Genomic DNA, 23,236 nt, shown 5'->3' with positions numbered 1-23,236 from the left:
AGAAGCAGCTGCGCTCTTTATCCTTGGTTGTGTCGAACCCTTTCTTGACCCCTTCATCCGAGCCCTGACCGCCCAGGTCCCGCAGGAAGAACCGGGGGGGCCCGTTGGGGAACTGCACGTACCAGAAGAGATAATCCGCCCGAGACGAATGGTAGGTACAATTCAGGAGCACCTGCTCCCCGTGGGAGATCACAACGCTGCCTTCCCTCTGGCTCACCAAGTCCTCTCCCTCGGTGCCTCCTGCGGGCCGAAGGCAGCAGAACGGGGGCGCTCAGAGGAGAGGGACCGGAGGGGAACCACCCCGAAAACGCGCAGGTCACAGGTACGGAAAACGCCGCACAGACATGAGAGAGGAGCCCGGAGGCCGCCGAAGCGCGGTAAAGTCACTACGAACGGGGCCCCAGAATCTGCCCGGAGACACGTGCCGGGGCCTCCGGGAGCAACGAGCCACCACGCAGGAGATAACGGAGCGTCGGGACCCCAGACCGCAGGAACACAGCGGGTGGGAGCCGCTGTGACGCAAAGAGCGCGTGTCTGCGGGGCCCCCCGGACAATCGAAGGACAATAGGTCGAGTGGAACGCACCAGCCGCTGGGTGGGGGGCTCTTCGGCGGGGGACGAGCGGGCGGGGGGACACAGGGGGAGGACAGGGGGCCTCGGAGCGCGACGGAGCCGAACAGGGGAGAAGTTACTCACGGAGAACACACGCGGCTACCGCAGCCAGGAGCCCAGGGAGAAACATCCTCCGGCGACCGGGGCTTGGGCTAAGCAGAGCCGGGTCCCTCTGGAGCTGGGCTGCTGTCCTGCTGCCGGGGCGGCCGGAAAGGTGCTGGGAAAGGTGCTCGGAAGGGACAGGTGCGTCTCGGAGGGAGAGCTGCCCCCTCAGGAAATCCCCTGAGCCCCACCTCGCGGGAGGGCTTCTCCCCTCTCCGTAAGCCCTCGCCGAGCCCCGCTCTCAGGCATGGCAGCGCCTGCAGGAGGAGCGAGTTTAGCGCGCTGCCAGGGGAGGGCTGAGAAGGTGGGCGGGAAGGAAGGACGGACAGGCTGTTACCTGTCCATCTAGTCTAGCTCCACCGCGCCGCCCAGGGGCCAAGCGTGTTCCCAGGTGGGAAGCGGCAGCAGCTGAATTGCCTGACACCTGGGCCAGGTGTGATGGGGTTCAGGGGTCCCCCTGCACTGCACCCCGTCCGCTGGCAGGAGAGACTCTCACTCAGCAGGTACAACAGCAGGTTTATTAGGCAACAGATGTCCAGTGTCTCACAGAAGCGACAGCACAGCAGCCAGAGACAGTCCTTCCAACCTGTCCTGGGGAGAAGACCCCGAGGGGTGCCCCTCTGGGGTGTAGCTTCCCCCTCCTCAGCCTGGCTGCCTTCCAGCTCTCCCTTTTCCCTAGCCTCTAACCGCCGCCCCCGATTCAAAACCCAGCTCAGCTCCTCCCTGCTCTTTGTTCAGGCAGAGGTGTTACCTGCCAGTTGTAGCCCCAGGGTCATCCTTAGCCACTGGGAGCTGCTGCTTGCCTCGGACACCCAGCCTGACTCACACATGCACTCCCCCCACTCCATTACACCAGGCCAACCACCTGTCCCCCGATTCGGGACCTGAGGACGGGCGTGCAACCCGGCTGCCTGTCTGCCTGCACGGGGCAGCGGGAGACGCCTGAGCGGAGCTGAACCGCGGCACTTCTCCTGCAGAAGGCGAAACTCTCGCCCGTGACTGCGCTCCAGCTGGTGCGTTTTCCTACTCAGGGGCGTTCAAGCCGGGCGAGGGGGGCCTCCGTGGCTCGCGCGTGGCCCTTGCCAACCCGGAGGCGTCACTTCAATCCGCCGGCACGACGGGGGCAGGTTGCCCCCACCAGCCCTGGTTAGGAGACAGCGGGCCGTGTTCCTGACTGTGCTGAGTTTACCTTGATTCTGGTTCCCTGCCCCTGATGATTATTCCCCCCTCAGCGAGCCACTGCCCAGCCAACCCTCCTGGTCTGTCCTGCAGCCTTCTGCTGGGGCTGGCAGCAGCAGCAGCCAAAGCAGGGTCTCTCCCGGGGCGGGGGGGGGCGGGGGAGATTGACATGCTCCTCTGTGGCCCCCAGAGAAAAGCTTCTCAGCTCCGATTGGCCAGAAACCAGCCCACAGCAGCTGAGAGACGTTGCCCGAGACGGGGCACATAAAACCCTCGCCACGACACAGAGAACCTCGCGGAAGACCCAGTGGGCTGCGGGCGGGCGGGCCGGCGGGGAAACCGGCCTGAAAGTGCTGCTGGGCTGCAGCTGCTTCGGTGAGCATTTCTGTCTGGCACTGCACCCCAACTCCCTCCCAGACTCTGCACCCCCTGCTGCCCCCACACGCCCTCGGGGACTCTGCACCCCAACTCCCTCCCAGACTCTGCACCCCCTGCTGCCCCCACACCCCCTCGGGGACTCTGCACCCCAACTCCCTCCCAGACTCTGCACCCCCTGCTGCCCCCACACCCCCTCGGGGACTCTGCACCCCAACTCCCTCCCAGACTCTGCACCCCCTGCTGCCCCCACACCCCCCCGGGGACCCCGAACCCCAACTCCCTCCCAGACTCTGCACCCCCTGCTGCCCCCACACCCCCTCGGGGACTCTGAACCCCAACTCCCTCCCAGACTCTGCACCCCCTCCCACAGCCCAAATCCTCTCCTGCCCTCACACCCCCTCGGGGACCCCGAACCCCAATCTCCTGTCCCAGGTCAGCACTCAACCCTCTGCACCCGCCTTCCCCCAGTCTAGTTCACAACGCTCTCTCTCAGACCCTGCACCCACTGCTCAGGCTTGCCCCAGGCCACCCCCCCACCTTCCTTCACCCAAGCTCCCTCTCAGCCCCCACAACTTGTCCTGCGCCCCGACCTCCTGCCCGCACCCCCTCTGCGCCCATCCTCCATCCCAGACCCTGCACCTGTCATAGGAAAGTGCCAGGGGAGGCCAGAGGGCCGGGGACAGCAGAACGGGCTGTTACCTGTATTATTCCCTTGCGCCACAGCGTCCCCACGTGGCAAAGTGTTGCTGCGGGTTTTCCTCTCTCTGCCGACAGAGCCAGCGGCTGCGGCCACATACGGCCAAAACGTCGACATGGCCGTGCTATTGGCCAATCGGAGAACACTCATGAGGCTCTGAAATGAATACTCGGCGCCTTATTAGCATGCGGCCGGCCGCGACACTTCGGAAGTGATACGAGTAAAGGGATGTCCATGTTGGCGGGTCCTTCCGAAAAGGACCCCTGCCTGGGCGAGCCGGCCCCGGAGAGAAAAGCGGCACTTTGGCAGCGCTGCTCAACGGCATGCTAATGAGGCGCTGAATATTCAACTCACCCCTCATTAAGATTCTTCCATTCGGCCATTAGCATGGCTAGTTCGAAGATTTCTCTTAGTGTAGACAGGGCCTGAGAGGGGCGCAGTCCGGGTCAGGGCAGAGGAGGCCGGCAGGGAGCTGCAGTGAATGTGTGTGTGTGTGTGAGAGAGAGAGAGAGAGAGATTCACTCTCTTCTCTGGGAGGGGCACAGTCCGGCTCAGGGCACAGTAGCCCGGCAGGGAGCTGCAGTGAAGGTCTGACTGTCAGTGACAGATTTCTCTTCCACCTTCAGTCCCGCCCGCCCACCCCCGCTGCTCGGCAGCCCCTGGGCGGTTCTTGCGCGGCTCCCCAGCCGGCCCGTCTCACTGTGTCGCTCGCGGCGCAGTAGTAGGTGGCGGAGTCGTTCAGGTCGACAGAGGCTTTCCGCAGGTGGAAGGATTTCTGCGTCCTCTCGTGGGTGGCGTTGAACCCTCTTTTGACCCCTTCGTCCGAGTCCTGCCTGCCCAGGTCCCGCAGCAGGAGCCGGGGGGACTCACCGGGCAGCTGCACGTACCAGAAGGGCTCAGGATAAGCAGCCGTAGTAAACTGGTAGGTACAACTGAGGTTCAGCGGGTCCCCTCGGGAGATAACCAGGCTGCCTTCGGTCTGGTTCACGGTGTCCGCTCCCTCGGCGCCTCCTGCGGGCGGACAGAGCAGAACAGACGCGCTCAGGTCCCGCAGAGCCGGAGCGGGGCCAGACGCAGACGGTGGAGAAGGGCCAGCAGGGTCCGGCAGCGCAGCGGGGACGTGGCCGGCCAAGGCGAAGAGAACAGGAGCCCCCGCCAGGAGCTCGGGTACGACGGAGCTGTGACGGTGACACCGAGCGTGGCAGGAGAGGGCCAGGGCAGAGCGAGCGGTCCTGCGGCACCTCGAAGGCTCAGGGTGTCATTTATCAGCTGATGAGCTGTGGTGGGAGCGACCCACTTCCTGAGATCCGCAGAGCAATTGGGGGAGGGGGGGAAGAAGTGATGGGGAGAAACCTGGGAGAGAAACCCCGAGGGGCAGCAAGCCGAGGGGCAGGGGCGAGCGGACGGATGAAGAAAGGCTCCGTCAGGGCGGGGTGTGGGCCACCCCTGCCAGTGTCGGAGGGCGGGAAAGTGCCCCTGAAACGGGCGAGGTGGGTGAGCTCTGTTCTGGGTGCAGGGGGACCGGTACCGCAGCTGACACGAATTCCCCTTCGGCCTCCTCCCGCCGCTGCCCGGCGTTCACCTCCCTTCGCTGACAAATCCGCCCCGCGCGTCTAATGCCCCCGCCCCGCTCCGCTGCAGCCCCTGCGGGGGTGCGGAGCCCAAAGACCCCCGGCTGCACAGGCTGCAGCGAGGCTGGGACGGAGCCCGCTACTCACGGAGGAGGGCTGCGGCTAGGACAGCGGGGAGCCACGCTGCAGCCATCCCTGGGCTGGGCCAGCCCTTGGCGGAGCGACACCGGCCGCCTAATGCCGCAGGGGTTCCTTTGTCCCGGCCCTAGCGGCCCCCGCAGCTGCAGCGCCTGAGGCCAGAGCCGGGACCGAACCGCACCCGCGCGAGTCCTTCTGCCCTGGGACGGGCTTGCGGCTGTCGGGGCAGAGCCGGGGCGGGGCGAGCGGCGGAGGGAAGGGGCGGGGCGGGAAGAGGGCGGCAGGACGGGGCTGTTCCCGGTGCGGTCTGTGAAGTGACCCAGCGCCCCCACGTGCCCAAAGGCGCTCACAGGCGGCCGCAGGTTTTCTCACAGCTTGGCCAGGGACTCCGCCTCTGTGTGCGAGAGAGAGAGAGACAGAAGGAGCTGAGGGAGATCTTCTCTCGGCTGTCCCCGCTCGCTGGGCAGGGGGTGACTCCTCACCGGCTCAGCTGCAGCTGTCCCGGGGGATCGACGCTTCTGCCCGGAGCGCAGGGCGGGGTCGGTGCGGGCCGGGGTTCAGTGTGCGGGCTGGGGAGGAGGAACATTCCCACAGGAGTGGGGCTGGGAGCTCGTGGGAGATGGGGCGGGTGGGTGTGTTCTGGCCTGGGGTGATTTGTACCCAGGTGGGTGACTGCTGACATGGGCCCCCGTTTGGGAGCTGGGGACAGGTCGGGCTGGGGCACGGGAGGACAGCAGAGAGCCGCAGAGAATGTGTGTGTGCGTGTGTGCGCGCGTGTGTGTGCGTGTGCGCGCGCGCGTGTGTGTGACGAGCCGTGTGTCTCTGTCTGTCAGAGAGGGAGGGAAATTTCCGTCCCAGCATCCGTCCCTGGTTGCCCGGCGGTTCTTGCGCGGCTCCCCAGCCGGCCCCTATCACTGTGTCTCTCGCGGCGCAGTAGTAGGTGGCGGAGTCGTTCATGTCGACAGAGGCTTTCCGCAGGTGGAAGGATTTCTGCTTCTCCTCGTGGGTGGCGTTGAACCCTCTTTTGACCCCTTCGTCCGAGTCCTGCCTGCCCAGGTCCCGCAGCAGGAGCCGGGGGGACTCACCGGGCAGCTGCACGTACCAGAAGGGCTCAGGATAAGCAGTCGTAGTAAACTGGTAGGTACAACTGAGGTTCAGCGGGTCCCCTCGGGAGATAACCAGGCTGCCTTCGGTCTGGCTCACGGTGTCCGCTCCCTCGGCGCCTCCTGCGGGCGGACAGAGCAGAGCAGACGCGCTCAGGTCCCGCAGGGCCGGAGCGGGGCCAGACGCAGACGGTGGAGAAGGGCCAGCAGGGTCCGGCAGCGCAGCGGGGACGTGGCCGGCCAAGGCGAAGAGAACAGGAGCCCCCGCCAGGAGCTCGGGTACGACGGAGCTGTGACGGTGACACCGAGCGTGGCAGGAGAGGGCCAGGGCAGAGCGAGCGGTCCTGCGGCACCTCGAAGGCTCAGGGTGTCATTTATCAGCTGATGAGCTGTGGTGGGAGCGACCCACTTCCTGAGATCCGCAGAGCAATTGGGGGAGGGGGGGAAGAAGTGATGGGGAAAAACCTGGGAGAGAAACCCCGAGGGGCAGCCAGCCGAGGGGCAGGGACGAGCGGGCGGATGAAGAAAGGCTCCGTCAGGGCGGGGTGTGGGCCACCCCTGCCAATGTCGGAGGGCGGGAAAGTGCCCCTGAAACGGGCGAGGTGGGTGAGCTCTGTGCTGGGTGCAGGGGGACCGGTACCGCAGCTGACACGAATCCCCCTTCGGCCTCCTCCCGCCGCTGCCCGGCGTTCACCTCCCTTCGCTGACAAACCCGCCCCGCGCGTCTAACGCCCCCGCCCCGCCCCGCTCCGCTGCAGCCCCTGCGGGGGTGCGGAGCCCAAAGACCCCCGGCTGCACAGGCTGCAGCGAGGCTGGGACGCAGCCCGCTACTCACGGAGGAGGGCTGCGGCTAGGACTGCGGGGAGCCACGCTGCAGCCATCCCTGGGCTGGGCCAGCCCTTGGCGGAGCGACACCGGCCGCCTAATGCCGCAGGGGTTCCTTTGTCCCGGCCCTAGCGGCCCCCGCAGCTGCAGCGCCTGAGGCCAGAGCCGGGACCGAACCGCACCCGCGCGAGTCCTTCTGCCCTGGGATGGGCTTGCGGCTGTCGGGGCAGAGCCGGGGCGGGGCGAGCGGCGGAGGGAAGGGGCGGGGCGGGAAGAGGGCGGCAGGACGGGGCTGTTCCCGGTGCGGTCTGTGAAGTGACCCAGCGCCCCCACGTGCCCAAAGGCGCTCACAGGCGGCCGCAGGTTTTCTCACAGCTTGGCCAGGGACTCCGCCTCTGTGTGCGAGAGAGAGAGAGACAGAAGGAGCTGAGGGAGATCTTCTCTCGGCTGTCCCCGCTCGCTGGGCAGGGGGTGACTCCTCACCGGCTCAGCTGCAGCTGTCCCGGGGGATCGACGCTTCTGCCCGGAGCGCAGGGCGGGGTCGGCGCGGGCCGGGGTTCAGTGTGCGGGCTGGGGAGGAGGAACATTCCCACAGGAGTGGGGCTGGGAGCTCGTGGGAGATGGGGCGGGTGGGTGTGTTCTGGCCTGGGGTGATTTGTACCCAGGTGGGTGACTGCTGACATGGGCCCCCGTTTGGGAGCTGGGGACAGGTCGGGCTGGGTCACGGGAGGACAGCAGAGAGCCGCAGAGAATGTGTGTGTGCGTGTGTGTGCGTGTGTGACGAGCCGTGTGTCTCTGTCTGTCAGAGAGGGAGGGAAATTTCCGTCCCAGCATCCGTCCCTGGTTGCCCGGCGGTTCTTGCGCGGCTCCCCAGCCGGCCCCTATCACTGTGTCTCTCGCGGCGCAGTAGTAGGTGGCGGAGTCGTTCATGTCGACAGAGGCTTTCCGCAGGTGGAAGAATTTCTGCTTCTCCTCGTGGGTGGCGTTGAACCCTCTTCTGACCCCTTCGTCCGAGTCCTGCCTGCCCAAGTCCCGCAGCAGGAGCCGGGGGGACTCACCGGGCAGCTGCACGTACCAGAAGGGGTAGGCAGTGAGCGAAAAGCTGTAGGTGCAGTTCAGAGTCAGCGGGTCCCCTCGGGAGACGACCAGGCTGCCTTCGGTCTGGTTCACGGTGTCCGCTCCCTCGGCGCCTCCTGCGGGCGGACAGAGCAGAACAGACGCGCTCAGGTCCCGCAGAGCCGGAGCGGGGCCAGTCGCCCCGGAGTCCGGTTCCCGGCCCCTCATCCCCGCTCCTGCGCGCCCGGGGAACATGGAAACCGCCCGGCGAGGCGGAAAGATGCAGAAACAGACCCGCGGTGGATTCCCCCCGTTACACGGGGATTCCGCGCGAGACAATAAACCCGCCATCGGCACGTGGAAACCGAATGGTGATTCGCAGTGGTTGGAACGGTGTGTTCACACCCAGCGCTCCCAGAGGTGGATGCAAACGGATGTAAGATGACAGCCGCGTGTAGACACCGGCCCTCGGCCGTCCTAGCGAGGTGACCCATTTAGACAGGGTCCGAGCGAGCTCGGAGGGGGCGCAAGGGGCAGGACAGGATGGAGACGGGAGGGAGCTGGAACCGGGGCGTTACTCACGGAGCAGGGACAGGGTGAGAGCGGCGCAGAGCCAGGGCCGGGCCATGGCTGGGCTATGGGATTCCCGGAGCCAATTCCTGGCCCGGGCAGAGCTGGGTTAGGCGTGTGGCTCGCTCCGCTTGGCAGGAGGCGAGAGTCGGACGCGGCCTGGGAGGTGCCCAAGAAACGGTCTCGGGGCGGCGCTGGCGGAGCTGCGGTTTGGCTCAGTGACGGGGCCCGACCTGGCTCTGTGGGCGGTGGGGGGAAGCGGGCGGAGGGCGGAGTTTGCGGGGGCGGGAGGCGGGTAGCAGAGCCCTGCGGGGCCGGAGTGGGCCCTCTGGGGGGTTCTGCCTCCTAGACGCGCTCTGCCTCCGCCTGGCGAAAAGCCGAACCTAGCCGGGGAAGTAACACCTGGGGCCGGGGCGACTCCTGCCGCAGCGCGGGAGAAGCCTGCGAGACACGCGCCCTGGCCAGGCCAGCACGAAGCACCAGCGCCCCGGCCTCCCGGGACTGGCCGCGCTGCTTCAGGCCCTGAGGAGTGGCTCAGCGGGGCGGGGTGGCCGGCGAGTTTGCCGTCAATGTCCAGAGAAAACAGCGGTGAGGTCGGGTGCGGGCTTCCGGAGCCCGGCTCTGTGGCCCTGCGCCCCGTGTTACCGCGGTGCTCAGCAGCCGGTCGGGGGGCTGGGAGCCAGGACTCTTGGTTCCGATCCCTCTCAGGAGGGGTTTGGGAGTCTTGCCTAGTGGTTAGAGCAGGGCGTGGGTAGGCGGGAACCCGGGGTTCTATCCCCCGCACGCCAGGAGGGGAGCCAGTCCAGCTGGCGGTGGGAGCTCGGACTCCGGGGTTCTGTTCTCCCCCGGGGGTGGGAGTCTGGCCTAGTGGTTAGAGCAGACGGGTTACCCCCCCCACGCCCACTACGTCCGGTGACGGGTAACCCCTTGAACACCCGCGTAGCCGAGGGCCCCCCTGCGCGGTTCTTGCGCGGCTCCCCTGCGGGCCCGTGTCACCGTGTCGCTCACGGCGCAGTAGTAGGTGGCGGAGTCGCTCGCTTCCACGGAGGCTTTCCGCAGGTGGAAGGACTTCTGCGTCCTCTCGTGGGTGGCGCGGAACCCTCTCCGGACCCCCTCGTCCGAGGCCTCGCTCCCCACGTCCCTCAGGAAGAGCTGCAGGGGGCGGCTGGGGAGCTGCACGTACCAGAAGGCGGAGGGGTACCCAGAAACCTCATAGGTGCAGTTCAGGAGCACAGGGTCCCCCTCGGAGACTACAACGATTCCCTTCGCTTGTTTCACCCCGTCCCCCTGGATCCCCCCTGTGGGGGAGAGAGAGGAAGAGCCGGTCAGAGTAAAGGGCGCGTGAGAAACTGGTACCTAAACCCCGAGCAGCCCCGGCACGGACGCAGAGAGAGTCATGTGCAATAAAGTCTCGCTCCGCTTCCCTCTGCCCCTGGAGACACTCACGGGGCAGCCGCTGAACCCCGCTTTGCAACCCCCGCCCGGCCGGCCGGCCCTCGGGCACAACCCGCCTTCATTCCTGGGTCCGCCCCAGCAAACCCTGCGGTACATCCAGCCTCTACTTCCAGAGCGGCAGAGACAGGGAATCCGTCAGCAGCGCCCTCGGGGCCTCGTCCCGAGAACCCTGCCCGGTGCGTTGTAATTGTGTTTCCGTTTCTCGGCGAGCCCAGCTGCCGGATCCCGTTGTGCCTCCGTCTGCCGGGGTTCACAGGTTCCCCACAACACGCAGGGGGCCCCCAAATCCTCCGCCAATCCCCGCTTCGCTTTCTCTGCGTACGCGCGGGAGGCTGTGCCCCTGGAGCCGGGTCCCGATACTGCCCTGCTGGGGAGAGCAGCTGCAATCACACCCACACCCACCCGGGAACGGGCACATATTCAGCCACTAAAAAACCACCCACTGGACAGGCGGAGACCTTTGGGTTTTACTCACTGAGCAGCAGCACCCCGAGGACCGCCGCGCCCCAGGATAAAGGCATCGTGCGGTGTGGGTGGGGGGATCCCAGGAGCCCGCGCAGGACAGTGAGGTCCTGACACCGACCAGGCTGAAAACCTTAACGGCTGCCTGGCGCCCCCCTCTCCACGCCTCAGAACTGGGAACCCTCTGGGCTGGAACCGCCGCGAGCCGCAACCCCGCGGCTCGTCTGCCTGGGCCCTCCCGCCTCTGCCCCTGGAAAGGGGCGTTTCCTCTCTCCCGGGTCCCGCCTCCACGCCCCCAGCCAGGCAGTGGGTCTGCCGTGGCACGGGGGCCGCCCCGGGCCGTCCCCGAGCGCAGTAATACACCGCCGCCTCCAGCAGCCTCGCCCTGCGCAGCGCCCGCGCGCCGCCTCCCTGTCGGGGGGAGGATTAAAATCCCCTCCGGGTCGGCCGCTGGAGCTGCGCTCTGCCCGGGGCGGCTGAGGCAGAGAACGTGGCAAAAAAACCGGCAAAGTGGACACGACAAACCGCTCGATGGTTTGCGCTCTGGCGCCTTGAATCCCGGGTGGTGAGTTCAACCCTTGGGAGGGCCAGGTGGGGCGACTAGATAGGGGAGAACATCTGGCGGTGCTGGGGACCGGAGTCCTAGAACTATGAGGCAGGAAGGGACCTGAGGAGGTCATCTAGGCCAGCCCCCTACCTAAAGCAGGAGCAACCCCACTAAGTCATCCCAGCCAGGACCTGGTCACGCCGGGACTTAAAAACCTCGAGGGATGGAGAATCCACCAGCTCTCTAGGCAACGCGTTCCAGTGATTCACCGCCCGCCTGGGGAAGGAGTTTTTCCTACTATCCAGCCTGCTCCTCTCCTTCTGTACTTCGGCCATTGCTCCTTGTTCTGCCGCCTGTCACCACTGGGAACAGCCTCCGCCATCCTCTTAAGAGCTCCCCTTTCAGGAGGCTGAAGGCTGCTCTCAAATCACCTCTCAGTCTTCTCTTCTGCAAACTAAATAAGCCCAGATCCCTCAGCCTCTCCTCGCAGGTCCTGTGCTCCATTTTTGTTACCCTGCTCCAGCACATCCACAGCCTTTCTACCCGGGGGGGCCCAAAACTGGACACAATGTTCCAGATGTTCTCTCAAGGTCGTCTCCATCTCCATATAACACCGCCGCCCAGAGCTCCGTCCACACCGCGCTGCAAGGAGCGGGGATTCTAATCCGGAGCCGGGGAAAGGGCCGCGCTCACACGGAGCAAACCCCGCCAGGGAAGCAGAAACCAGCCCGTGGGGGGTTCTGGGGAGGCTGAGAAACCACTGAGGTGGGGTCCCCGGAGCGGCTGGGGCGCATGGGGCTGCCTCTGCCCGGCAGCTCCGGAGACCAGAAAAATCCCGCCTCCCCCTGCCTTAGGCCTTTAAAAGCATTGACAAGCGTGAAAGGCGGCGGCAGGGGTGTGAAGGGAAGCGGGGACCAGGAGGCAGAAGAACACGGTCCTCTGTGGGTTATTTTGCTGTCGCAAGAGCGCCCCCGGGTGAGCAGGGGAGCGCACGGGCGCTCAAGGTCGGCTTAACGCGGGGCTGCCGGGAACCTGAAAGCAGCAACCAGGATGAATCGCGCGGCGCTTTCAGGCACTGAGGGAGCCCGTTTTCATGCAGTTTGGAAGTTGCTTCTGCTCTACCAGGTATGTTGGTGTCAGTTAAAACCCTGGCAGAAGCAGACGTGCGCTCAGAGGGGAGCCGTGTCGCTCCGCATCCGCAAGCACAACGCGAAGTCCTGGGGGCACCTTATAGGCCAGCGGACCGTGAGCTTTCCTGGGCAAAGACGCACCTGGGAAGCGGGCTTTGCCCACGCGAGTGCAGGCCCCGAAGAACCTGCCGGGTGCCACGTGACTGCTCCTTGCTCTCCCGGACGCGCGCAGCGAGGCTGGAAACGTGACTCGGGGGCAAGGGGCAAAGGCAGAACCGAGAGGTGGAGCCCCAGGCCGGGGTTAGAGCCGGTTGTTCCCGGGCGGGGAAAGCCCTGCCCCGGGCGGACCATGGACTCTCACCCGGCACAGACAGGCAGCGAGGCTGGGGACTGGGGAGGGGTTCACCCCGCCTGGCCTCTGGCCCTCGCACTCGCACTGGTGAACCTCTGTCTGCGGCGGCCGCTGGCGTGAGAAGGCTCCTCCCCTCGGCAGAGCCCAGGGCCGCCTAGAAGCGCCTGTCTCTGAGCGGGGCGGCCGGGGAGGTCGCTTGGGCAGGGCAGGGGCAAGGGGCGGAAGGGGGCACAACCCCTGTCCGGGGGGCCGGTGCTTAGCACCGGGTTGTCAGTGGGAGCAAAGCGCTGGAGGGGAGGGCGGGAATCAGGGCCCCTCATGGCGAGGGAGGGGTCTGATGGCGTGGCCAGCCAGGCAGCTCTGAACCCCGCTATTCCAGCACACACAGGTCACTTCCCTCGGGCTGTCCCTGCGGGGGCTCTGCGGACGGACTCGCCTTACACCTGTGGTAGGAGGGGTCGGATCTGCCCTGCCCAGGCGAAGGGGCGCGCAGAGACCGGGGGAACTTGGCTCCAAAGGTATTTCGTTCACCTCTTCTCTCCCGCCTCCCCCCACCCAACGGGGAAGCGCCCCCTCCCCCCGCGCGCACACAGCCACTTCTTGCACGGGGGCGGCCCCGGCTGTCGCACTGTGTCACCCAGAGCGCAGTAATACACCGCCGCGTCCGCCAGCCTCGCCCTGCGCAGGGCCAGCGCGCTGGACTTTCGGTCTCCGGAGATGTGCAGGGCGCCCTCCGGCTCGGAGCTCGGAGAGGTTCCCCCGTATCCAGACACTGCAAATTGTGGTGCTCCGCCCGGGAGCTGCCGGTACCAGAACACGTTCCGGTTGGATATGGAGGCGTGGGAGCAGGTGAGGTTCAGCTCGGCTCCCTCCACAGCCTCCGCCGAGCCCGGCTGCTGGATCTCGGCTCTGACCGGCGCCACTAGGAGAGGAAACCAGCCAGAAAATTAAGACTGGAAGGAGTCGGGGTGAAGTCCCAGCCGCCAGCGACCCCCCCCCGCGCTGCGCGTGGCCGACCCGGGGGGAGACATTGGGGGAGGGGTGGATGCCGGACAATGGAAACGTCACTCACTTAAAACAACAATAAGGGCCAGGGCGCAGCCCGGCCTTGGCCCCATCCGCCTTCCCCCAAGCTCCGCGTGTCTCCTCGGCAAGGATCCGGCCCTTTCGCTGTGTCGGCGCCCGGCGACAGGCCCTCAGAGGGGCGCTCCCTCGCCCCCGCTGCGACCCGACAGAGGCTCACTGGCTGAGCCCGGCAACCTCAGCACAGAGCGAGGCTTCGGCGCTGTCTGCGTCTGCGAGCGAACCCCTGGCGCAGCAGCAGCACCCCCGCCCCGCGATTTGACTGACGCTGCCCCACTGCGTCCTGGAGGAGGAGGCCCCAGAGGGCGCTGCCCACAGCCAAAGGTTCCAGTAGGCCCTGGAGGGGGCGGGGAAGAAGGGGGTGAGGCGTCTCCTCCCTTCGTCCCTCCTTCGGGCCATTCCGCACGGGCAGCGTGAGGCTGGGGCCTCGAAGGGTCTGCCGAGCCATGGGGGCGCCTCCAGAAGAGAACGTGACGGGGCCTGAAGACATCAGGGGCCGGTTGTACTTGTCCTCCAGGCTGACCTGGAGAAACCCCTTTGATGGTCTTTGTCTCCAGGGGCAGGTTCATAAAACCATCAAGTCACAGGACGGGAGGCGACCTGGACTCCAGCCTGTGATGGGGTTCTGGGGTCCCCCAAGCTCTGCACCCTGTCCGCAGGCAGGAGAGTCTCTCACTCAGCAGGAAAACAGCAGGTTTATTAGCCGACAGGACACAGCATCGTACAGAGGAGTCAGTATAGCAGGCAGAGACAGCCAGTCCAATCCATGTTGGGGAGAGGAGGCCCCGAGGGGCCCCCAGAGCCGGGGCCTGGCCCCCTCCTTGGTCTCTCTCTCCCTCAGCCCAGACTAACTGCTTCCAACTCCCAGTTCCAATTCAAACCCCTCAGGCTCCACCTCCTCCTTTGTCTGCAGTACAAAGGTGTTACCTGGTTGTCAAGGTTACCCTCAGCAGGAGCCCCACACCCTCTGTGAGCCACTCACACACACACAGGTATCCCCCACTTCATCACATCTCTCCCCCCTTCCAGACCGAACTGAGCGGGGTCACTCAACTGGTGACCTGGGGAAGTTCGGGGCTCTCCCCTTGTGACAGGGCATTGGCTGTACCCTCTGTTCTCCCCTCGATGTGCACCACCTCCACATCATAGTCCTGCTGGGGGAGGCTCCAAGTCAGGAGCTTGGTCTTGGCCCTTTTCATGTGATGCAGCCGGGCAAGTTCCTTTAGTTCCCTTGGGTTGGTTGGTCTCGCTGCAGCACCAACAGATCAAACAGGTCTTTTGTGGTCTGGGTCCTGCCCCATCTGACCACCAGTCCATACAGCTGCTCCAGCCAATGTCTGGAATTCAGTTACAGTCCAGTAACGGAAGGTACAAATGCTTCCATCCTTCGCATTTAGCCAGACCACCACAATGGCTGTGTGCCTCAGTTTCCCCTTCCATGCCACACAATAGGTTTGGAATGTTCCTTCTCATGTCAGAGGTTGCAAGACTAGTTACAGGGAACAATGGTGACATTTCAGAGTTACAGACTCCTTTAGCATACAATTTATGCTTCTACATCAATGTCATCATGTCACATGGCTCTTTTTAAACATTCAGTGCATGGTACAATTCTACAGCTTTTGGTAGCAGCACCCCTTGGTTACAGCAGTCAGCGTGAGTAACAGAACAAACCCATTGCAACTGTACATTTACGTTGCTCTTTGGTAGACCACAACCTTTGTGCAACATCCTTGAGAATCTGGTATTTTGGGGCTAAGTGGCTGAGGCCTTTCTTAGCACCATCAAGTTCTAATCGTCTCTCTTGACCCCGGGGTGGAAATCTGATCTCTCTGGCTGTGCCCTCCCTTCTAACAAGAGCTGGGCCATTGATGATCTCAGGGAGACGGCCCCCTTCCAGCCAGTCTGGAAATTTGCAAACCAAACTGCTTTCTGAGAGTTGTTTTGTGAGTCCCAGACGCAGAATCCACATGAAGGAATCCCTGTTTATCCCTTACTGGCCCACCAGGCCCAAAGCTCCTTTGTCCTTCCACCTCCAACTACTGCCTCCCCATGGAATCAGAATTGGAGTCCAGTGTGAGAATATAAGTGTTTCCACCATCTGGAGATGGGGAATTGCTGGCGCTCTCCTGCATCCTACAGAGGCTGACTGTGCAGCTGTTTTATTTGGTTCTCACAGGGCTGCTCACATTCCCTGATAGTTTTCACTTTACTTGCACCAACTTCCAATTCCTGAGAAACTTTTACTCTGCCTGCTTTGGACCCTTCCAGAGCACAGCCAGTGGTTTCATACTCAGGCAGGTCCTGGCCATCAGGAGCTGAAACAAACTTCTCCCCAGGCAAAGGGCTGCTCTGGCTCTTACAGACAAGCACCTTTCCTGTTCATTCTCCTTCACCTCACTCCCATTTTCTGCAGTCCCCACAGACGGGTCAGGAAAAGTTTCAGGGAAATTCTCTTCCTTAAGAGCTTCCCCAAAACAACAACTCACCCCCGTCTGCCTGCACAGGGGCACTGCTCCCTTGAGCCACAACCAGCTCCTGGGTTTCACCTACGCCCAGGATCACTTCTGGCCAATTAGGCAGATTCCCACGTAATCCCCCTCCAGGCAGACAGCCAGTACCACCGGACAGAAGGTTAGGATCCCTTTCCTCCCTTCTGCTACCAGCTCCTTTATCTTCATCACTCAGCGTAACTTCATTGCCCATCTGTTCTTGTGTCCTGGCGAGAGGATGACTCTGGTAGGACAGAGTCCTCTCACCCCCTCCCAGTAGCACCTCAGCATCAGGCAAAGAACAGGTACCAGAATCGTCTGGTCCCTGGGATTCCCTGATGATCCTAACTGGATTAGACCAAGTTAAAGCATCATCCCCCCTGAGAGACACAGAGGCAGGCCCACTTCCCATCTGGGCTTCAGCTGCCCTCAGATCCAGCTCTGGGATCTTGGCTCCATCTTGAGCCCCCACAGGCTCAGGCAAAGGATTCACTTCCCCAGAAGCAGAAGCACTTTTCTTGCACCAAGGACCAGTGTCCTTAGCAGGGATACCACTGCCCATCCCAGAGCCATTCCCTCTGCTCCAGCCCCCATGGCTGGATTCAGAGACACACCTGGAATGCTCTTTTCTGGTGGATCCTTCTCCAGCCACCCAAGGCTGGGGAATCCTCCTCAGACAATGGGCTAGTTTCCTCATTGGCACCTTTTCCAAACGCAGGCTTTGCTCTCTCCCCAGGCTGCTGCTGCTGTTCAACACAGACAGACAATGGGAGACACTCTCTCCTTTGTCCCAGCCCCCCGGCTGGTCTCCACACACACACACAGAAGGTGGAGCAGCTTCTCTCACAGACAACTTGCCATTCCCAGTGGATCAGCTGCTTTCCTGCACAGACACACAGGCACCTTCTTCGGCCCAGGCCTGGAAAACTCTTCGCAGGTCTGTCTTGGCCACTAGTAGATGATGGGTTGGAATCGCTCCTTCCCTCCTTGAGCTGTGGCAGGCCCCTCGGTTCAGAGCTCCATGCAGTCCAGGGTTCCCTGCCCCGATCCGGGCTCACCTCTGCAGGATTCTCCCCAGCCTTCAGCTCCGCCACTGCACATCCACGCTGCCTTGTCCAGCTTCTTTAATCTCGATTCGGTTTCCAGGTGCTGCCACTTCACAGTGGAGTTGCTCAGCGTGGTTGCAGGCTCTCAGGCTGATGCCCTCTGCACCCCACGATTCCTGGAAAAATCCCTTCAGTGTGCCAGGCTCCTTGCGGGTCACAAGCTGCCCAGGGTTAGGCCTTAAGCTCCTCCGCCCTCTGGGACCGACTCCAACAGACTCTCAGAGGAACCCCTTCTTCAGTGTGACACCCGCTATCAAGGACCATGAGCACCCTGTCTTGGGAAGAACTCATTCAGCGTCAGCCTCCTTGTGGGTCACTTGTTTTCTGGGGGTTGGGCCCTCAGCCCCTCCACCTTCTGGGACCGACTTCAACAGATTCCCAGGAGTAACCCCTGCTCAGGTGTGGCACCCCCTCTCGAGAACCACGACCGCAGTTGCTTGGGTTCGGCCGCAGGCCCCTCCGCCTTGGGGAGCTGCACCTCACTGCCCTTCAGCACACCTGGGTCTCGCAGGCCCCACTTTTTCCGGGGCCCCGGTCACTTACTGCTGGATGCTCCATCCTCGGGGTGCAGAACATCCCACTTCTGACACCAGTGTGATGGGGTTCTGGGGTCCCCCAAGCTCTGCACCCTGTCCGCAGGCAGGAGAGTCTCTCACTCAGCAGGAAAACAGCAGGTTTATTAGCCGACAGGACACAGCATCGTACAGAGGAGTCAGTATAGCAGGCAGAGACAGCCAGTCCAATCCATGTTGGGGAGAGGAGGCCCCGAGGGGCCCCCAGAGCCGGGGCCTGGCCCCCTCCTTGGTCTCTCTCTCCCTCAGCCCAGACTAACTGCTTCCAACTCCCAGTTCCAATTCAAACCCCTCAGGCTCCACCTCCTCCTTTGTCTGCAGTACAAAGGTGTTACCTGGTCGTCAGGGTTACCCTCAGCAGGAGCCCCACACCCTCTGTGAGCCACTCACACACACACACAGGTATCCCCCACTTCATCACACAGCCCCCGCCCCAAAGCAGGGCCAACCCCCAAATGCATCGGACCCGCCAGGGCGTTATCAAGCCGGGCTTAAAAACCCTCTTGGGATGGACATGCCGCCCCCTCTCCCGATAAGGCCATTCCAGGGCTTCACCGCCTCCTGGGGAAATTGTTTCTCCTGACATCCGACCCAGGCCTCCGCAGCTTGAGACCAGGTGTGATGGAGTGGGGGGAGTGCATGAGAGATGTAATGGAGTAGGGGGAGTGCATGTGTGAGTCAGGCTGGATGTCTGAGGCAAGCAGAGCAGTTCCCAGTGGCTAAGGATGACCCTGGGGCTACAACTGGCAGGTAACACCTCTGCCCTGAACAAAGAGGAGGGAGGAGCCGAGCTGGGTTTTTGAATCGGGGGCGGCAGTTAGAGGCTAGGGGGAGAGAGAGCTGGAAGGCAGCCAGCCTGAGGAGGGGGAAAGCTACACCCCAGAGGGGCACCCCTCGGGGTCTTCTCCCCAGGACAGGTTGGAAGGACTGTCTCTGGCTGCTGTGCTGTCGCTTCTGTGAGAAACTGGACATCTGTTGCCTAATAAACCTGCTGTTGTACCTGCTGAGTGAGAGTCTCTCCTGCCAGCGGACGGGGTGCAGTGCAGGGGGACCCCTGAACCCCATCACAACATGGTTCTCTGTTCTCACACTGTGTGATGGGGTTCAGGGGTCCCCCTGTACTGCACCCCGTCCGCTGGCAGGAGAGACTCTCACTCAGCAGGTACAACAGCAGGTTTATTAGGCAACAGATGTCCAGTTTCTCACAGAAGCGACAGCACAGCAGCCAGAGACAGTCCTTCCAACCCGTCCTGGGGGGAAGACCCCGAGGGGTGCCCCTCTGGGGTGTAGCTTTCCCCCTCCTCAGGCTGGCTGCCTTCCAGCTCTCTCTCCCCCTAGCCTCTAACTGCCGCCCCCGATTCAAAAACCCAGCTCGGCTCCTCCCTCCTCTTTGTTCAGGGCAGAGGTGTTACCTGCCAGTTGTAGCCCCAGGGTCATCCTTAGCCACTGGGAGCTGCTGCTTGTGTTCTCACATCCAGCCTGACTCACACATGCACCCCCCCCGACTCCATCACAGTCTGTCCCCTGTGCCTGCCCGTGCTGGGAGGCTGCGGGGCGGCTGGCTGTGCCGTGCGGGGCGGGGCGGGGGTGACAGGGGAAGCGGAGTGAGTGGAAAGCCTTTGCGGCGGGTTTACACGGGGCGAGGCCTGTTGTGCTGCAGCGCCCCCTGGCGGGACCGTCAGCCAACTGCTGGCAGACCCCGCCCACAAACCTTCTGGACTGAGAATTTCCCAGGTGCGTTCCTGCGCGCGAGCCCCTGAGCTGCTGAGAAAGGCGGGAGCGGCCGGGCTCTTTGGTGCCACGTTGTTAATTCGGATTCAGTCTGCGCTTCCCTCCGGCGCTCGGGAGACGCGTTTGCAGAACAGAATTTGCCGGTGATTGATCTAGGAAGGTGGGAGCGTTTCACAAAGGCAAGTCTGGGAGGTGTTATGTGTCAGCTCCCCGGGCACCGTTTCTGTCTGTCTGTCCCCTGTCCGTCCGTCTGTCATCTGTCCGGCTCCTTCCCTCCTCCTCTCACTTTCCCAGACAAGCCGGCTCAGGTAATGTCTTTTATTGGGACAGATTCTGGAGCTGTCTGGGTCACCAACAGCAACTAGTCCAATAAAAAATTGTCTCTCTCCTGCCTTGTCTAATATCCCACCTCCAACGTGGCCCAGCAAAGCTGAATATATCTATGTATCCATCTAGCTGCGCACAACCCATCCATCCATCCATCTATCCCCTTCCCACCCCCCTCTATCTATCTGTCCATTCCCATAAACCGCATCTATCTCTCTGTCTACGAATCTCTCTGTCTATCCGAGCAGCCCCTTGCGGATGTACCGGGGAGGTTAATTCTTTCCCATTTTCGGTGCTCCTCAGCGGTCCGGGAGGCGCCTGTTCTTCGCCCTCTCCCACTCGATCCCCTCTCACCAGACCCTTCGGTAAAGATTTGGCCGAGCAAACACCTGGGCAATTTGTCTCACAACGTTTCATTGGTCTCTGCTCTCTCCCCGCTCGCCGCTGTCATCCACTCCCCTCCCCTCTCCCCACGGACACCCCCACTACATTCACCCCTCCGCCCGCGCACAAAGGCCGGAGTCAGACACTTCTTGCGCGGGGGCGGCCCCGGGCTGTCACAGCGTGTCACCCAGAGCGCAGTAATACACCGCCGCGTCCGCCAGCCTCGCCCTGAGCAGGGCCAGCGCGCTGGACTTTCTGTCTGCGGAGACGCGCAGGGCGCCCTCCGGCTGGGAGCTCTCAGCGGTTCCCTGGTACCCAGAAACTATGTACTGTAGTGCCCCGGTGGGGAGCTGCCGGTACCAGTAAATGTTGTCATTTGCCGTGATTTTGGAGTGGGAGCAGGTGAGGTTCAGCTCAGCGCCCTCCACAGCCTCCGCCAAGCCCGGCTGCTGGATCTGAGCCCTGGCCGGGGCGCCTGGGAGAGAAACCCGAACAGAGAATTAAGCTCGAGGGTATTACAGTTCTAAGGAACTTTACGCGTAAAGGTCCCTCCCCAGACTTCATTCCCCCTCCCTCCCGTGACTCTCCGAGAGCTTGAACCCCGGGCAGGGGAGAAGCAGGAGGGCGGGGAGGGGGCAGTGTCGGGGGACTGGGCTGTAACGGGGGACGGGGCTGTGTCGGGGAAAGTGATGCTGCAAACGCGGATTCTTACACAAGGCCAGAAGCAGCACCAGCGCCGAGCCCCGGGCTGTTCCCATCCCAGGAGAAGTCGGGGTGTCTCTGCTCTCCGCCGGGACCCGCCCGTGTCTTTCCCCAGCCCCAAAGACCGGCCGGACACAGGGGCTCGGTCCTTAGTGCAGCTGGAAACCCCGGGGAGGAGGCGCGCGCAGCTCCGGCCGCAGGACCTGAGCTGGGATCCCTGCTGGGGCCAATGATATAGCCCTCCCTCTCTCTGCATCTCCATGGCAACTACCCCACAGCGGAGCTGCGCCGCGCCTCCGGCTCCGCCCGGGGCGGGGCGCGAACCGCCGGAGTGCGGGAGACGGCCCGGGGGTGAGCCAGACCCGTGGGGGGCCACTGCAGCAGGGAGCGCTCCCGGCTGTGCTGCAGCGCCCCCTGGCGGACCGCTGTAGAAATGTTCCACCTGACACCGATTCCCCGCGTGGCCCGCGCCCCGCGGGTTTGCAGGAGGCGGGGCTCGTCACGCCGTCGGAGCGATCCCCGCGGCTCCATTCCTGAAGAATCGCGGGGATTATGTACCCGGACCCGGATTCACTCAGTGACGGGGAGATGGCCTGTGTGTTCCCCCCGGGCAGTCGGTGGGGCGGTGTGACGGGGCCCGGCCCTCCCCCTTCCCAAACAAGGCTCCGGCAGCAGAAGGGAGACGGACGTCGGGCGCTGTGTTCCCTCGTTTTACCTTTGGCTCCGCTCTGTGTCCCCCCACAAAAGGTTTTGTGGGGCCTTTTCCTACGGATCCCTTCCCAGCGCGCGGCCCAGGGAACCAGACGGGCAGGGACCGTGGGAAACCTGGTCCCAAGGATTTAGCGATGGCTCGTCCTGACCGCCCCTCGCCGCTCTCCGACGTGGAACCATTTTACACACACACACACACACACACACAGAGCCGGGGAAGCGCGAGGATTATTGTACGGGGGCGGCCCCGCGCTGTCGCACCGTGTCACCCAGAGCGCAGTAATACACCGCCGCGTCCGCCAGCCTCGCCCTGCGCAGGGCCAGCGCGCTGGACTTTCGGTCTCCGGAGATGTGTAAGGCGCCCTCCGGGTCGGTGACTTGAACAGGTTCCCGGTATCCTTGAATGATGTATCGGGGCCCGCGGCCCGGGAGCTGCCGGTACCAGTGGATGTTGTCGTTACCCGCGATTTTGGGGTGGGAGCAGGTGAGGTTCAGCTCGGCGCCCTCCACAGCCTCCGCCGAGCCCGGCTGCTGGATCTGAGCTCTGCCCGGGGCGCCTGCGAGAGAAACCCGGACAGAGAATTCCATTTCTCGGGAACCTGAGCGGTCAATGCCCCGCCCCGCCCCGCCCCGCATCCCCCCGGCCGGCCTCGCCTCTGGGCCCGGCCCGGCCCGGCGCAGATCCCGGCAGGGCGCCGGGCGCTGGGTTCGGTGCGCGGGGGATATTTCAACACGAACTCTTACACACAACGAGCAGCAGCACCAGCGCCGAGCCCCGCATTGCTCCCGGCCGCTGAGAGTTGGGGGGGTCTCTGCTCTCCCGCGGGGATCCCCCTTGTCTCGCCCCCGCCCCACACACCGGCCTGGACACAGGGGTTCCCTCCTTCCCCTCGCTGAGCACCCCGGGCACAGACACGCGCCGCCGCCTCTGCTGCTGCTGCTGCTGCTGGGTCCGGGGCTGGGTCGCTGCTGGGGCCAGTGACACAAACCGGCGTCTCTCGCTGGGGCTCTGCCGAGCTGCGGGAGCCGCTGTGGGTCCGGCCGGGGCTCGGGGCGGGGCGCGAACAGCCGACGGGCGGGTGACCTCCGGGGGCTGGCAGAGACCCAAAGCGCGGCGCGCCGCTCGCCCTGCAGCGCCCCCTGCCGGCACACTGCGGCGGTGCAGCGCCCCGCTGCCGCAGGGCTGTGCCGCAGGAGTTGGTCTGTGGCGCGGACACTGGGGAGGCTGAGGAAGCGGTTCGAGGACAGCACAGGGCATTTAGCAATTTATGGAGAATTCCGGCTCCTTGGGGGGGTTTTGTCGGGCGGAGCGCGGCTGGCCAAGTCCTCAGACCGCATATTGTCTTATGGCCCGTACCTCGTGTGGCCGCGCGCCCGAAAGGACGGGGAGGCGGTGTCCAGCTATGGGGCTCCAGGCACCTTGTCCTGGCCGCTGGCCCGAGACGGGCTTTCGGGTGCGGCCGTGCAGAGTTTTACCTCTCACTGAGCTGCGCGTTCTTCTCCCCAGAGGATTTTTCTGACACTTTTGCCAAAGCTTCAAATCTCAGCGGGTCCCCGCCCAGGGACTCAGGCGGGTGGAGAACGTGGGAAACTGGGTCCCAGATGTCCTGGAGATCGTCTGTCTGCCCTGAGAGCCCCGCTCCCCTCCCCTACAGGGAAGCACAATTCACCCCTCCCGAAACACACTCCGTCCCCACACCGCCCACACGCAGCCCGGGGAAGGGCGAGAGTTCTTGTACGGGGGACGCCCTGGGCTGTCACACAGTGTCTCTCATAGCGCAGTAATACACCGCCGCGTCCGCCAGCCTCGCCCTGCGCAGGGTCAGCGCGCTGGACTTTCGGTCTCCGGAGATGTGCAGGACGCCCTCCGGGTCGGAGATGGGAACAGTGTCCTTGTATCCATGAACTATGTACTGGGGTCCCCGGCCCGGGAACTGCTGGTACCAAAGTAT

At 63.9% G+C, this 23,236-nt stretch overlaps 1 protein-coding gene across 1 annotated transcript in view; it reads right to left on the bottom strand.

Moving 5' to 3' along the window:
- LOC142004557 (T cell receptor alpha chain MC.7.G5-like) overlaps positions 1 to 23,236 on the bottom strand; it is a 369,008-nt gene that overhangs the window by 300,956 nt on the left and 44,816 nt on the right. Inside the window, exon 3 of the mRNA XM_074982200.1 lies at positions 13,766 to 13,782. Coding sequence (XP_074838301.1) covers positions 13,766 to 13,782 — 17 coding nt within the window. The remainder of the gene's footprint in view (positions 1 to 13,765; positions 13,783 to 23,236) is intronic.

This window comes from Carettochelys insculpta, chromosome 32, assembly GCF_033958435.1.
Source record: "Carettochelys insculpta isolate YL-2023 chromosome 32, ASM3395843v1, whole genome shotgun sequence".
NCBI classification, from domain to species: domain Eukaryota; kingdom Metazoa; phylum Chordata; order Testudines; family Carettochelyidae; genus Carettochelys; species Carettochelys insculpta.
The sequence above is the reverse complement of the archived record's forward strand: the minus strand, read 5'-3'. Positions and strand labels throughout refer to the sequence as shown.